General features: G+C 61.9%; 1 protein-coding gene across 4 annotated transcripts in view; it reads right to left on the bottom strand.

The window, feature by feature from the left end:
• Positions 1 to 736: 736 nt before the first annotated feature.
• The window catches only part of ABLIM3 (actin binding LIM protein family member 3), a 45,607-nt gene continuing 30,842 nt past the window's right edge, over positions 737 to 15,501 (bottom strand). Inside the window, exons 5-23 of one of the 4 annotated variants that reach the window (XM_058848458.1) lie at positions 15,141 to 15,267; positions 14,958 to 15,051; positions 12,024 to 12,111; positions 11,504 to 11,562; positions 11,189 to 11,260; positions 10,673 to 10,828; positions 9,722 to 9,751; positions 9,161 to 9,290; positions 7,635 to 7,733; positions 5,996 to 6,046; positions 4,678 to 4,812; positions 4,370 to 4,434; positions 3,940 to 4,087; positions 3,270 to 3,299; positions 2,833 to 2,891; positions 1,974 to 2,034; positions 1,809 to 1,816; positions 1,246 to 1,326; positions 737 to 901 (exon numbers count right to left, since the gene is read on the bottom strand). In XM_058848458.1, coding sequence (XP_058704441.1) covers positions 788 to 901; positions 1,246 to 1,326; positions 1,809 to 1,816; positions 1,974 to 2,034; positions 2,833 to 2,891; positions 3,270 to 3,299; positions 3,940 to 4,087; positions 4,370 to 4,434; positions 4,678 to 4,812; positions 5,996 to 6,046; positions 7,635 to 7,733; positions 9,161 to 9,290; positions 9,722 to 9,751; positions 10,673 to 10,828; positions 11,189 to 11,260; positions 11,504 to 11,562; positions 12,024 to 12,111; positions 14,958 to 15,051; positions 15,141 to 15,267 — 1,607 coding nt within the window. In that variant the 3' untranslated portion in view covers positions 737 to 787. Of the gene's footprint in view, positions 902 to 1,245; positions 1,817 to 1,973; positions 2,035 to 2,832; positions 2,892 to 3,269; positions 3,300 to 3,939; positions 4,088 to 4,369; positions 4,435 to 4,677; positions 4,813 to 5,995; positions 6,047 to 7,634; positions 7,734 to 9,160; positions 9,291 to 9,721; positions 9,752 to 10,672; positions 10,829 to 11,188; positions 11,261 to 11,503; positions 11,563 to 12,023; positions 12,112 to 14,957; positions 15,052 to 15,140; positions 15,268 to 15,501 lie in introns of all 4 variants that reach the window. The other 3 variants (XR_009278619.1, XR_009278620.1, XR_009278621.1) reach the window with 3 other exon arrangements.

Below are 15,501 nucleotides of genomic sequence, written 5' to 3' on the forward strand. Positions count from 1 at the left end.
CAGGGACTCAGGCAGCTGTGATGGGGAATTCAGGAAAATCCAGGTCGTGGGACCTGCATTTCCCACTCCTCTCCTCTGGCCTTCCCCCAGCTCCCAGCTGGAATATCCTGGAATACTCAGCCCTGGACAAACCTGAAGAGCAGCAAGAAGCTGCACAAGGCAGGAGGTGGCTTTGGCTGTTCCACTTGGGAAGGGCTGGGTTTGGGGATGGAAAGTGGCTGTTCTGGCACCTTGGGAGGAGAAACTGGCTCTGGAGCAAGCCAGGCTTTTCAGCCACCAGCCCAGGAAGGACTGGGACTCAGGGGCTCAGCTTGGCCCCCTGGGGTCCCCACAGCTCCTATCCCCTGCCCCAAGCTCTGCATTTCAGATCCTGAAGTGCCCCCAGTCCTGGCCGTGTCAAGGCAGGGAAGGATTTAAGGAGCCTGGAGTGAGATCCCACTTTCCTGCCCTTGTGCCCAGGGCCTTTTCCACCTCTACTCCACAGCCCAGCTGAGCAGAAGGGGATGGGACACCCCCATCCCAAAACCCTGCTCTCTGCAGCAGGAAAATCCTCCCCTCGTGTCCCTGAGGGGCAGCAGAGTCTGGGAGAAGCCAGGCATCGATACAGAAATCAGGTTGGAAAAGGAAACACAGAGCATCAAACGATCTGCAAGACTCCAATTCACTCTCAGGGGTGCAGAGAGGGCCCCTGTGCCCTGTACAACCCCGAGAATCATACAGAGCTGCAATATAGAGATCTCTCTATGTATATATTTATAGGTATGTATATATTTATAGTGCACTGCATTTAAAACAGCCGGGCCTGCTTCTTCAGCTCGTTCCTCTTCCACAGCGCCAGGCGGTCGAACTCGGCCATGGTCATCCCGAAGATCTGGTAGAATTCCTCCTGGGACAGATGTCTCTGGGGAGAAATGGGAGGCTGGGCCAGAGCTGGGCACGTTCCAGGGCTGAGCAGAGGGGTGAGGGCATCCCCTGCCCGCTGGGACAGCGGGGTGACAGGAGCCCCCTCGGGAAAGGGGAGCACTGCCTCCCTCCTGCCCCTGCCAAAGGCACAGGGGACAGCTCTGCCCAGCCAGGGGGGCAGCAGGAGCACTGGGACAGTGCCCTGGCACTCGTGTGCTCCTGAGCAGATGTGGGGATGCTCCTCACACAGCCACGAGCCCCACATGCTGAGTGCCAGGGGCACCCCCTGGCATCGGGTCCCTCTGTGCCCTGATAGTCCTCAGTGAAAAGAGCTCTTCTCACCTCTAACCGAGTCCTGTCCACATCTTTGGGCAGCTGGTTCCTCCCCCTGGTCTTCACCAGGAGCAGCTCGTAGGGGTAGATCTGCAGGGGGACAGGGACACGTGGGGCAGCCACGAGACACTCAGGGCACACTTGGGAATGAGGGCAAGGGTTTGGGTGGCACAGCTGACTCCAGGGCTTGGATGGGACAAGGAGAGGTGGGAATTGCTCTCAGGGTGGCTCTGATCCACCCAGAATCTCCACGGTGCTCTGGAATAACCTGCTCACTCTGCAAAGCCAGGAATGACCCAGGCAGGAGCGTGAGCAGGAAACCAGCAGCACAAACCCCTTCTCTGTTCCTCACCCGGGGACAATTCTGCTCAGCAAACATTGTCCCAAGCACCTGGGACCTGGCAGGAGGGGAGGGACTCTGCTCTGAGCCCCACAGCCCTGGGATGGGGCTGTCAGGTGGAGGATGGAGGGGAACAAAGGTCTTCCCTCTGGAGAGCCTGGGGACACATGGACACATCCCTGGGACTCCCACCTCTGCCTGGTGGCCGCTCCTTGCAGCAGAAGGGTCTTACCTTGTACTCTGTGGGGAGAGAAAAAAGCGAGCCTGAGCCACCCTGACCCCTCTGCTGTCACCACCCTCCCCCCAGTGCTGCCCATATCCCCCCCATTCTCCCTGGCAGCCCCCCAGCATCTCCCCCAGGGCACCTGCAGGGTCCCCAGCCCCGTGTCCCCCTCACCTCGCATCCCCCAGTTGACGGCGTTGGTGCTGTCGTAGTGGAAAAGCTCCGCGCTGGGAGGCTGCAGGAGGGGAGGACAGAGGGGGCAGTGAGAGGGAGGCTCCCCCAGGCACCCCAGGTGACACCTCCCACGTCCCTAAGGGAGGACACCGAGGTTCCCCACCCAGGATAAGAGTTCACATGGAGACAGGAGCAGAAATCCTGATCCCAAGCAACCCCGAGCCCAGGATATAAAGCAAAGCTCTTCTGCTGGAAAGCAGCACCAGCATCCCTCTGGAAATCACCCCGTGGGAGTTACAGGGCAGGCACTGCCTGGACAGGGCATTTTGGATCCCAACAAGGGTGCACAGGACAGCAGTGGCAGCAGGGGTGCAGAGAAGGGGAAAAGAGAATATCCCAGAGATGGAAAGGGAGCTCTGGGGGCTTGGAGGTGCCTGGGAGAATGGGGAATGTCTGGGAGAAATGGGAATGCCTGGGAGAATGGGAATGCTTGGGAGAAATGGGAATGTCTGGGAGAAATGGGAATGTCTGGGAGAAATGAGGAATGCCTGGGAGAAATGGGGAATGTCTGGGAGAATGGGGAATGCCTGGGAGAAATGGGAATGTCTGGGAGAAATGGGAATGTCTGGGAGAAATGAGGAATGCCTGGGAGAATGGGGAATGCCTGGGAGAAATGAGAATGTCTGGGAGAAATGGGAATGTCTGGGAGAAATGAGGAATGCCTGGGAGAAATGGGGAATGTCTGGGAGAATGGGAATGCCTGGGAAAATGGGAATGCCTGGGAGAATGGGGAATCCCTGGGAGAAATGGGAATGCCTGGGAGAATGGGAAATGCCTGGCAGCAGCAGGAGGCACTCACCCTGTGCAGCCCATTCCTCCTGTAGGCAGGAAGGGAGGCTGACTTAGAAATGAGGGGATCTGCAAAGAACCACCAAGGGGCATCAGGGAAGAAGCAGGAATGAGCCCCACACCCCCCCAGGACAGCCCCCACCAGACCACCCTCTGTCTCTGTGCTCCCAGCTCTGCCTCCTTCCAGCTCCAGCTCATTTCCAGCCTGCCTTCCTCCCGTGCTGATATTCCTCTCCCCAAAATCCCTCTCCTGTGGCAGCCTGACAACCTCACCTTTCAGAGCAACACATTCTCCACTCTCAGCTTCCCTGACTCATCCTCCCTGCCCTGTTTCAGCTCTATCCTAACCCAGGCTTGCCAGGGCTCCCTCTGTGCTTCCCTTGTCCCCTCCCTGGTCCCAGCAGCTCCTCCAGCTCGGGCTGGGCAGGGCTCAGGTCAGGCACTCACCGCTGTCGGCCAGGTAGTGGCTTCGGGGAGCTGCAAGGAGAGCAGAGGCGGCTGTCAGGGAGGGCCAAGCACCTCATGCCATGCAGAGCTGCCCATTCCCAGCCCCACAGATCCTCCTTGGGGCTCCCAGGAGCTCCCACGGGGCTCAGGGGTGCCCTGAGCATCCCCAAACAGCTCTGTGAGGGCAGATGTGAGGAAGGAGAGCATGGACTGCACAGGGCCATCTGTGCTGCCAGGCTCTGCAGTGTCCCCCCTGTGTCCCCAGGGGCAGGGCTGGGTGCCCTGGGGGCTCTGTGAGAGGAGCAGCACAAGCGAGGCAGCTCTGGGGTGCCAGGAACTCCCAGAGGTGCCAGTCCAGAACAGGTCACAGCAACCCTGGCTGTGATCTTGGCTGTGCTGCCACATCCCCAAGGGATCCTTCAGCTGTCCCACGAGGCACTCCCAGGCTGCCCAGACACCACTGGGCAATGCCCCACCCCAGCTGGGGCACAGGGAATGGATGGAGCCCTCCAGAGAGGAAAAGACCCTCCCGAGCCCGGCTCCATGGCCAGCACCTCTCATCACCCCTTTCCTCATCCCGTTCTTCTCTCTCCACCCCTCAGACTTCCCGAGGGGCTGGGACAGAGGGACAGAGGGACAGGGGGACAGAGGGACAGAGGGACAGCCTTACAGCCATTGAGGGAGCCCTCGTAGCCCGCTGTGTGCAGCGCCTCTCTGCTGCTGGCCGAGCTGCGAGGGGGTGTCCAGGGGTCTGCGTAGGAGTTGGACCGAGCCTTCATCTCCTCCCTCAGGATCAGCCTCCCGATGCCACTCTGGATCTGGCAGCAGGGAAAAAGCCACTTTGCACTCTTCCTTTCCCTGCCCAGCCCTCTCTGGCACATCGTGGAAGGGCACAGCAGCCCCTGGCACTTCCTGAGGATGAGGTGCTGGGGTGGGGGTGTCTCGGCAAGGGGATGCTCTCCCGCTCCTTCAGAGCCCACGTGGGGCTGGCCAGGAGGGGACAGATGGCAGGAGCAGGGATGGTGGTGGCACCTTCTCGGGTGGCAGAGCTGGGCTGAGCTGGGGACGGTTTGGTGCTGGCTCTGTGCCCTCACACTCACCTTGTGCATGCCCCGGTCGTACCCATCCTCCTCACCCCCTGACGAGAACCTCCGGGCTCTGGGAGCTGAAAGGAGACACCAGGGGTCAGGTGGGGACAGAAGTGGGGGCAGGCAGGGAGGAGGATGTCCCCAACCACATGGGGACAGTTGGCTCCCACAGACTCCTTGGGTTTTGGGGTCACCTTGGCAGGTATCTCAGCCCGACCCCACTTTTCTGTCCAGACCCAGCTCAAAACGAGGTTTCCTCCCAGAAAATTTGGAGTCAGGAATGTGTTTCCCTTTCTCCCAGCCCAAGGGGAATTTGTTACCTTTGGGAGAGCCTTGGAAGGACCAGTATTCCGACTCGGAGTGGTAGTAGGGATCGGGGGAGTAGGCAGGGCTGTACTTGGAGGACTGTGCGATGTCCTCGCTGGTTTTGCTTTTCGTGGCTGCAGAGGGGTTGTCTGCAAAAGGAGCGGGCAGAGCCAAGGTGAGGATCTGCAGAGATCCACCCCAAATGAAGGCAAATCCTCTTCCCTCCCCAGGGATTTGTGTCTGGGACAGAATAATCAGTTTTCCCACTGCTGACACCTCCTCAGGGGTGCTGAGGCAGGCGGTGGGGACAGTGACAAGCAGGGGATGTCACTGATGGGGCTGGGAAGGACCCAAATGGCTGAGAGCTCACTGTGCCACAAGTTCTGGCTCCTGCACCGTGCTCATCCCAGTGCCAGCAGTGCCACCGGGCTCCCCGCGCTGCCCTGTCCCCAGGAGGTGACAGAGGGGATGGAGGAAGGTCAGAGCCAGCAGGGACGGGGCTCTCCGGGTTCTGCCAGGGAAAGGTGGGGGGAGCAGAGGGGCTCTGGCAGGGCTTGGTCCTGATGGCAGGGACACACAGAGCGCTCAGGATGGGGACAGAGCCTCAACAGCACACGGGGGAGCCCAGCGGGGAGCTCTGCTGCACCAGAGGCCAGGGGAGGCACAGGGGAAGGAGCAGCAGGGACAGGAGGTGGCAGAGCCATCCCACCACCTCTGGGGACCCAGCAGGTACTTACAGCAGCAGGAGCAGGCAGCAGCAGGCGGTGGGAATTGGGCAGGAGGGAGGGGAGAGCCCGGGGAGAGAGAGGAGACACGGTTACTGCTCAGGGGGAGCTGCTGTCCCTCCGGGAGCAGAAACAAGAGGGGACAGTGCAAGGCAGCCCCGCTGAGAGCCACCAAACACTGAGAGCCACCAAACACTGAGAGCCACCAGACAGACACTGAGAGCCACCAGACACCCTCCCCAAGCTGCAACGCCCCGAAGTTTCACACTGGAACCGCCACCCCAGGATGGGCTGGGATTTTTCTCCAGGGCTGCGTGTGAAACTGCAAATTGCTTTTTTCATCCCTTTTCCGAGGCTGCTCTGACTCCCCTGCTCCCCGTTCCACAGCTATCCCTGGTGTCACTGCCAGCCTTTGCTCCACCTCTCACAGCAGGGACAGGGTCCCAAGTCACACCTGTCCCCACTGCACCCACCCTGCTGCCCAGAGCATCCCACCAAAGCCCAGCACCCAAAGCTTGATGCCAGCCCCATCTCCCGGGCAGCCCCTGCACACGCCGGGCCCCTCCCCGGGGTGACACGGGGACAGGGACACAGCAGCCACACCTACCGTGGCGCTTGTAGATGGGAGGCTTCCTGTAGATGTTGCTCTCTCCAGCAGCTGGTGGGAGAAGAGAGAGAGAAAGGGAAGAAGGGGAAAAGGGAGGTCAGTGCGGGCTGCGAGCGCACAGGACACGGCTCCTGCAGGAGCCCTAAGCCACGTTTCCATCACACAAGCGCCTCCGGGCTCTCGAGTGGCCCGGCAGGGCTCCGGGCCGGCGGCACGGGCACAGGAGCACGATCCTGGCTGCCCAGGCCGTGACAGGACATGCAGTGAGCGCCCACAGCATGCACGGGGCGACGGGCACAGCCTGACCGCCGGGCACAGCCGGGCACAGCCGGGCACAGCCGGGCACAGCCGGGCACAGCCTGACAGCCGGGCACAGCCTGACAGCCGGGCACAGCCGGGCACAGCCGGGCACAGCCGGGTACAGCCGGGCACAGCCGGGCACAGCCTGACAGCCGGGCACAGCCGGGCATAGCCGGGCACAGCCGGGCACAGCCGGGCACAGCTGCCAGCCGGGCACAGCTGGGCACAGCCGGGCACAGCCGGGCACAGCCTGACAGCCGGGCACAGCCGGGCAGAGCCGGGCACAGCCTGACGGCCGGGCACAGCCGGGCACAGCCGGGCACAGCCGGGCACAGCCTGACAGCCGGGCACAGCCGGGCACAGCCGGGCACAGCCGGGCACAGCCGGGCACAGCTGCCACCGGGCACCCGGCCCTTCTCTGGCTGCCGGCACCTGCGAGAGCCGCCTGCGAGCTACCTGCGGAGAGCCAAGAGCAGCCAAAGCCTCTTTCCGCAGCAGAGAGAGAAAAGAGCGAGTCGGGAGGGAAAAGCGAGCCGGAGCCTGGCGCTGGAGCAGGCGGAGCAGGGACGGGGCCATCCATAAACCACCGAGCGGCAGCGGGAGGGCAGGGCTGGGATGGGATGGGAGAGGAGCTGGGGGAGCCTCCGGGTGTCCTCAGGGCATCAGCGATGCTCCGGGCGAGGGTGCCACGCTTTTGGGGGCACGGGGAGATGCCAAGAGGCGAGTGGACGGTGCGGGGTTGTGACCCCGGCGAGGGGTGATGGGCAGCTCTGCCTGCTTCCCAACCCACTCTCCCGTCCTGCCCGCTCCGTCCCCGTCCCCGTGGGCTCTGCGTGGCCGGGAGCGGGTGGTGGCCCTTACCTGGTGGCCCCCTGCAATCCCTGCAGAAGGGGAGCAGGCATCTGGCAAGCCCAGAAGACTCTGGGGGGAGGGAGCGGCGGGCCCTAGGGGGGTATAAAATAGTCATCTGTAGCGGATGGGTGTGGAAACGCCTCTGGCACACCCGCTCCGGCTGCTGATCCTGGGGACAGGGTCTCACCAGGGGACTCATCCTCGTGTGGAGAGTGGAGGGAGGGCAGGGAAGAGGAAGAAGAGGGATGTTGCAAGGATCAAGCAGACTCCGGGCGCCTCTGGGAGCTCCGGGTGGTGACAAGGGGGGACAAGGAGGAGGGTTCAAGCCGTAGGTCCTGTTTATGGATGGCCTCTACCACGGGTAGATCCTGCTGCCAGCTGGCTCTAGGCAGGCGGCGGAGCGAGGCATGCGACACAGCGGGGACGGCACATGCGGGCATGCCACGGACACGGCGCTCCCCTGGCAGCGGGGGGCTCCGGAGCCTACCTGGGATGTGGAAATGCTTGGGCGCTTGGTATGAGGTTGGAGTGGAGGACCTCACATCTAACTGGCTATAGTAGGGGGAGCTGCGCCCGCTCTCGGTGCCTACGCGGGGCCGAGCAGAAGCAGCCGTGAGTGACCGAGAGAGAGAACAAGAGGCAGAAGAAAATGGGTGTTAAATGCAGCGGTGTTAGAACGGCAGGGGCTGTGTGAGAGGCGGGGGGTGACGGGGACGTGCTCAGGGCTGCGCTCCGGGAGAGGCAGTGATGGAGCGGGGGGAGATTTCCAGCATCTCCGGAGCGGCCGGGATGCGGAGGAACCTCCGGGCAGCCCTGCCGGGACAGCCCAGCGTGCTCAGAGCAGGCGGTGATGAGCCCTTGGCGGTGCAGCGGGGCTCTCAGTGAGCTCAGAGCGTTCCAGTCCTTCCTGCACAGCCCCAGAGCACAGGAGACAGCCCAGGCGCTGCTCCCCTGCCATGGCACTGGCACTGCTGCATGGCACTGGCACTGCTCCCCTGCCATGGCACTGGCACTGCTCCCCTGCCATGGCACTGGCACTGCTCCCCTGCCATGGCACTGGCACTGCTGCATGGCACTGGCACTGCTCCCCTGCCATGGCACTGGCACTGCTCCCCTGCCATGGCACTGGCACTGCTGCCATGGCACTGCTCCCCTGCCATGGCACTGCTCCCCTGCCATGGCACTGGCACTGCTCCCCTGCCATGGCACTGCTCCCCTGCCATGGCACTGGCACTGCTCCCCTGCCATGGCACTGGCACTGCTCCCCTGCCATGGCACTGCTCCCCTGCCATGGCACTGGCACTGCTCCCCTGCCATGGCACTGCTCCCCTGCCATGGCACTGGCACTGCTCCCCTGCCATGGCACTGCTCCCCTGCCATGGCACTGGCACTGCTCCCCTGCCATGGCACTGCTCCCCTGCCATGGCACTGGCACTGCTCCCCTGCCATGGCACTGGCACTGCTCCCCTGCCATGGCACTGCTCCCCTGCCATGGCACTGGCACTGCTCCCCTGCCATGGCACTGGCACTGCTCCCCTGCCATGGCACTGGCACTGCTGCATGGCACTGGCACTGCTCCCCTGCCATGGCACTGGCTCTGCTCCCCTGCCATGGCACTGGCACTGCTCCCCTGCCATGGCACTGCTCCCCTGCCATGGCACTGCTCCCCTGCCATGCTCCGGGGTGTGCTGCATGCCCGTGTGCCAGGAGCTCCCTGTGCACCCCTGCCACAGCCACCAGCGCAGCTCAGGGCTCTTCACCAGAGGTCACCTGCCTCCCACCCCGTCCTCCGTGAGCCTCAGCTCGTGCCTGAGTCCCCCTCGGCCTCTGCTTGCGGCTCCAAGAGTTTGGAGAGGCAGAGGATGTGCAGAGCTGGGCACTGCACCCACCGTGGGCCACCCCAGGCCTCCTGCTGCTCGCCGGGTGAGGAACCACAGAAATCCCAGAGATATCTTTGTGATCCTCTCTCCACTTGAGCTCAGCTCAGGCTGGGGTTGCAGGCGAAATCCTCACCTGAGCGGTAGAAATGGTGTGGGGACCTGGGGATGGTGGGGGACATGCCCTGGCGGCTGTAGGTGGGGGAGTCGATGTAGCCAGGGCTGGAGGCTCTTCTCTGCCGCGTGTCAAAGCTCTCGTAGATGTCCTGGGGGCGGGGAAGGCGTGGAGAGAGCGGGGTTAGAGCTGGCAGGGGGTGTCCCTCGGATGGGGGTCCCCTGCCTGGGGCAGCCCGGGAGGTGCTCAGCGTGTGACACTGGCCAGGGGCTGTGTCCCCTGGGGATGGAGGGGTCCCCGGCCCGCCCTGCCTCCCCCCTGCCAAGGCACAGCTTTGGGACCAGGTGACAGTGTCCAGGCAGAGCTTTTGTGCCTGGAGGTTGTCCCCAGTTCTGGTGTCTCCCTCCACGGGGCAGAAGCTGCACCCTGGGGCCATTCCGCTCTCTCTGGGCGCTGAAGGACACACATCCCATCTCCCCACACCCTGGGGCAGCCCGGGGGGACCATCAGCAGAGCCCCTGGCAGAGGGACAGCCTGTGGCAGCAGCAGGTGACAGAACCCCAGTGCCCACAGGGACATTACCTGTGAGTATGGGGAGAGGGTCCCCAGGGACTGGAGGCGGCAGGAGGCAAAGTGAGGAGGAAAAAAGAGACAGAGAGAGAGAGAGAGAGAGAGAGACAGCACAGGGTTAAAGAGGAGCAGTGGCAGACTGGGGTCCCACAGCAGCTCGTTCTCAGCAGTGAGGGGCACTGGTGGCACAGCCAGAGCTGAACTGGGGCAGGACGCTGGGCAGGGAGCCCCTGGCCAGGAGAGGAACTGGCAGGAGGGATCAGCAGAGCTGTCACCTCTCAGACACCTCTGTGGACAGGGGAGGCACAGAGGTCACGCTGCCTGCACCATCCTGGGCGGGCTGTGGGACACCAGGCTTGTGCCAAACCCTGGGCATGGGGATGTCAGAGATGCTGCTGCCAAATCCTCTCCCGGCACCGCTTCAGGTGCCCCAGCTGTGTGAGCTGCTCTCCTTCCATGGGCTCCCTGAGCTCAGCCAGCAGCCCCAGCTGGCCAGGCAGGACAGTCCAGTGCCTCAGCATCCCCCCATCACAGCCCTGCAGAAATGCCCTGCCCCAGCCCCTTCCCTGGCTGCAGGGCCAGCACCCAGCACGGCAGCCCTGCTCCAGAGGTGCTCCAGAGGTGCTCCAGAGGTGCTCCAGAGGTGCTGTGCTGGCTGGGCTGCAGGACTGTCTGCCAGGAGCCAGGCTCAGGGCTGTGAGGGGTGAATTCCCTGCCCATCACTCCTCTCACACAGCGCTGTCTGTCCCTGCACATGTCCTGGGCTCACTGGTACCTCTCTGACCCTACAGCAGCAGCACTTTACCTCCATCACAGACCTTCCCCACGCCTCTGGGAGAGGTCCTGCCCCACTCCTGCCTCCCTGCACTATTCCCACTGGCATGAACAAAGCCCCAGACAGTTCTCCCCCAAACTGGGGCCCAGTGCTGCACATCCCAGCAGGGGATTTCTGCATTTCAATACCTCCCCATAGCTATATCTCTCCAGCGTCTCATCCGACGTGTATCTGTGATAGGGCTCGTAGGAAATGAGGTCAGGACGCTGCACTTCATAGATGGCTTTAATCTTGGGAAGAGCTGCCAGGTCTTTGTAATTAAGGATCTCATTATCCACTTTGGCCTAGGGAGAGGGAGAGACAGAGACAGAGAGACGGAAAGGAAGAGGAGAGAAGGGAAGGCTGGAGCGCACAGTGTGGAGGCAGCACGGGGCAGACAGAGCTCACTGTCACCCCAGCAGCAGGGACAGGTAAGAGGAGAGGCCTGAGAGGCAGCAGAGGGAGGGCAGAGGAGCTGGGAGGGCAGGACTGTGCCCCTCGGAGCGCTCCTGAGCTGTGCCATGGCACTGGTGGCACGGCACTGCTGGGACAAGGGCACTGGTCCATTCCAGCCCCAAATTCTGGGCTTGTCCCACTGAAGAGCAGCACTGGAAGCTGCTGTCACCGTCCCTGGGGCCCTGGGCGAGGGGCAGGGCTGGACTTACGCAGATGACACGGTTTGGGGAGCCGATGCTGGAGCCAGGGGGGGAGATGGAGGTTTCTGACGTTCTTCTGTGCTGTGGAGGCACAAAGGGGGAGGGCAGGTGAGAGCACGGCACGGAGGGACCCCTGAGCAGGCAAACTCTTGGTTTGGGGGCTGAATTTCACTTCCACAGCCTCAGCCACGGCCACCCATCATCCTCTGGGCAGCCTCAGGAAGCCACTCCAGGTGTGGGCAGTGCCAAAGCAGTTCAGGGACTGGAGGACAATGGAACATGGGAGGTGTCACCTCTCAGGACACCCCTTACCCTGCTGCCTACCTTCAGCTTCTTCTCTGCTCTGGCTGCCTGCTTGCAGATGGGGTGCCACACTTCAGAGCCTGCAAGGCAGTAAAGGGACAGCATTTCAGCCCCACACACGGGCTGAAACCCCCCTGCCATGTCCCTGCCACCTCCAGCACTGCCAGGGGAACTGCAGGGCAGTGGGGACTGGGTGTCCCTGAGAAGGGATGGAACAGCTCCAGAGCACCGAGGGCAGGGGCCAAACCTCAGCTGGGACAGCAAACTCGGGATTTGGGCTGGCCCAACCAGCTCCTGCTGGTTAAACTGGGGTGACACTTGGGGCACCACAACAGCTCCATCCTTTGGGCTGCAGTGAGCAGAGCTTGGCCCAGGTGTGCAGGGAGACAAGAAGTTCCCAGCTGCATGGCAGGGAAGGTTCCATGGAGACTTTGGCACACAGGGCTCGGAGAGCAGCGCAGAGCGGGACCTCTGGCACTGCTGCACACACAGAGCCACAAGGACCCAACCCCAAACTCCCCCCAGCTGGTCCCAGCCCTACCTGTCAGGTACATCTCCTCTCCCTCTGTGAACATCTGGTGGCAGCGCACACATCTGGCACAGGTGGGGTGGTAGTGCTTCCCTCCTGCCTGCATGGGCGAGCAGAGAGGAGCCCCTGAGCACAGCAGGACAGGGTCACCTGTCCCCATCCCTGAGGGACCCTGCCAGCCCTCGCTGCTGCAGACAGGTGAACAAACTGTCTGGGGTGGCCTTGGGAACCTCCACATCCCATGGAGAAAAGCAGAGAGCGCTTCATCCCTGTTTGCAACCGGCTACGAGTCGGAGCAGGAACCTTCTGCTCTCCTTGAAACACCCAGCACCAAGCAGAGCCAGGAGGTCCCAAAGCCCTGGGAATGGTGTCCCTACAAAGCTGACACTCTGGGAATGGCCAGCACCGTCTCCAGGCTCTTTCCCCACAGATTTGAAGAGAAACAGCAAATTTGATGTCACAGCAGGGAAGCAGCAAAGGGAGAAGGACTCCAAAGACCTCCCTGTCTATCACTGCCAGTTCCTCTCCCTAAAGGAACTTTCCTCCTTCTCTGCTCCAGTTTCAGTGCTCTGCCCCAGCTGAGAAGAAGCTGGGCTGCTCCTTTGGCTCTTTTGACAGGGCTAACAGCCGAAATTGGGAGCTCCAAGTGTCTGTCAGCATTTCAGGTGTGGGCTGGGAGCCAGCTCAGGGCAGGAGGAATCTGAGATGTTACAGCTCAACCCTAAAGAACTTTTTGCTCCTGTAATAAACTGAGAGAAGGAGAATAATTGAAGGTGGCAGAGGGAAGATGAGGCTTTTGCTTAGGAAGAAGAGGGTTGTGATAGAGGGGGCTGGAAACAGGAGGATCAATGGGAAATTTGCTGCAGGGGTAACAGAAGCTGCCCATGGGCTGCCCATAAAATCAGCCTGGAATTCAGTGTCTGTGGGGTGCAGACGGCAGTCAGTCCCTCCAGTTTATGCCAAAATGAGTGGAAGGTTTTAGGACAGGCAGGAGGATGAGTTTGGAGAGTTTGGACCCATCTTCCTTTCCTTACAGTGCAGGGAGGGACATCCTGTGCCAACACAAACCATTCCATGTGGAGGGAGGCTGGCTGCTCCCCCAGGAATGTCCCAGCCCATTCCCAACTTTCATTTCATCACACACCTTCTCCAAAAGCCACCCAATATCTCAACACCCAGAACTCCTCCAAACCATGCACAAGCCTTGTTCCTTTTATTCTGGTTGTTATTCCAGCTGGTACAAGGCTGGTGGAGCTGGGAGGGAAGGGACCTGCTCCTTATCACTTGGGTCCCTTAAAGACTCATTAATCATCCAAGCCTGGCTGGGCAGCTTGGAGCAGTTGGGAATGCCTGGAGGCTGCCAGGAGAGCACCAGGAGGCTCCTGAATGCCTAAAATTATTTTAAGGCACCCTTTCCATTTCACACTGGGACAGAGAGGACAATTAAAGCCCCTGGATGGTTCAGCACTGGGAGCAGGCACATCCCAGGGAGGGTGAGCAGCTCAGGCTGCCATCCCTGGAGGTGTCCCAGGCCAGGCTGGATGGGGCTTGGAGCAACCTGGGACAGTGGGAGGTGAGTTGGAATGAGATGATCATTCAGGTCTTTTCCAACCCAACCTATTCCATGATTTCACAGCAGGAATCCCAGGTCCCCTCTGGCTCCTCTCCTGCCCCTCTGACACTGGGTAACAGCACCCTGCTCACACCCAGGGGTGCCTGGGGATGTTCTGTCCTGGCACAGGGCTCCTGGGGGCTGGCACTGCCCAGGGCAGCAGGGATTTGGTGTCAGGGCTTTGTCCTGCCCCGTTCAGATTTGCTGACCACTGAACTCGTGCTGGGCAGCCGGCCTGGGGCAGCAGCTGCAGTGCTGAGCTCATGATCCCAGCAGGGCTGGGGCTGCTGCTGGAGCCTGGAGTCAGCAGAAAACCTTCCCAGGCACACACAGCTCCCCCAGGCAGGGCAGAGGTGCTGGGAGGCTTCTGGAAATTTGTTCCAGCTTCAGGAGAGTTTCCTTGGGCAGGCTGGAGCTCCCAGGGAGGGTGAGCCCTTCTTGGGGGCTGTGAGTGAAACAGGCTGGGGACATCCTGGGACAGCTCTCAGCAGGCTGGAGACTCACACAGCCACTGCCACCCCAGCCCACAGCACCTGCAGAGCCCTGGTACCTCTGGTTTTTCCTGTCACTGCAACCTGGGGCTGGCAGAGGTGTGGGAGCCCTTTCCTCCTGCTCAGCCACGTGGAAAGGGAAATCTCAGGAGTGACAGAGCACAATTCCAGCACTGCTGTGTCTCTGTGCCATCACAAAGTCTAAAAATCACACCAGGCTTCCTTCACTGTGCTTCCTGAGCCTTTAAATTACCCTTAGACTGGAAAGCATGAGAGGACACATCACTTCCAGATGGGAAGGACCCTTGTGATGGACCTCTGTCCTTCCCCAAAACCATCCCTCCCCAGCTGTGCAGCCCCACCACTGCCCAAAACACATCCCAAAACCTCCTGCATCCGCAGTGGGATCCCTGGGGAATCCCTGCATCCCTCCCTGGCTCTGCCAAAGCAGCTCCTGTGCCCAGCAAAGCCTCCCCCAGTGAAGGGGACCCCCTGCTCCGGTGCCAGGGGTTGTTCCAGGGGGAGCAGAGCCCAGGGAAAGCTGCTGCAGTCCCTTGGGATGCGTTTCCAAGGCAACAGGCAGGCTGCCGGCACAGGGATGTGTGTGGGGACACCCAGAGCCGGGCACGGCAGCAGCTGCTTGGGGCTGATGTTCCCACACCTCCAGAGCGCTGTGACTCTGGTTGGTTCCCGAGCTCCAGTATCCAAGGTCCGGCGGTGTTTCCACTCTCCCACCCTCTCCAGAAGGCGGTCAGGCTGTGACAGAGCTGCTGCAGGACGAGCCACGGCCCCCAGAGATGGAAGGTGGCACCTCCCCAGGGCACGTCCCTGTCACGGACTCACCTCCAGCACACGGCCACTGATGTAGCGGTCACAGGTCTCGCACTTGATGCCGAACTGGGCGTGGTAGTCGGACTCGCAGTACGGGATGCCATCCCTTGGGAGAGGGACAGAGGGGGTGAGTGGCAGGAGAGCCCCTCGCCACCCGCCCAGCCCCGGGGCCAGCCCGGGAGTGCCGGCACTCACTTGCTGATGTACTCGCCGGTCAGGATGATCCCGCACGTTTGGCACTTGAAGCAGCTGACGTGCCACTGCTTCTCCAGGGCCAGCAGCGACTGGCCCTGCTTGATCTCCTCCTTGCAGCCGGCGCAGTCTGGGGGGACAGGAGGGGACGTGGGGCACGGCAGGGACAGCCACAGCTGCTGTGTCACCCGGCACTCCCCTCACACCCAGAGGAAAACCCTGCCCCGGAGGACTTTTCCAGGGATGATGCTGACACAAACACCCTGCTCCCGAGGCAGCCTCGTGGGGACCATTCCATGATGGGAATCTGTCACCTCTGCTTGTCCCCAGCACAGGAGGAAAGCTGGGACCTCTGAGGTGGCAC

The sequence above is a fragment of the Poecile atricapillus genome, chromosome 13 (genome assembly GCF_030490865.1).
Source record: "Poecile atricapillus isolate bPoeAtr1 chromosome 13, bPoeAtr1.hap1, whole genome shotgun sequence".
Classification (NCBI taxonomy): domain Eukaryota; kingdom Metazoa; phylum Chordata; class Aves; order Passeriformes; family Paridae; genus Poecile; species Poecile atricapillus.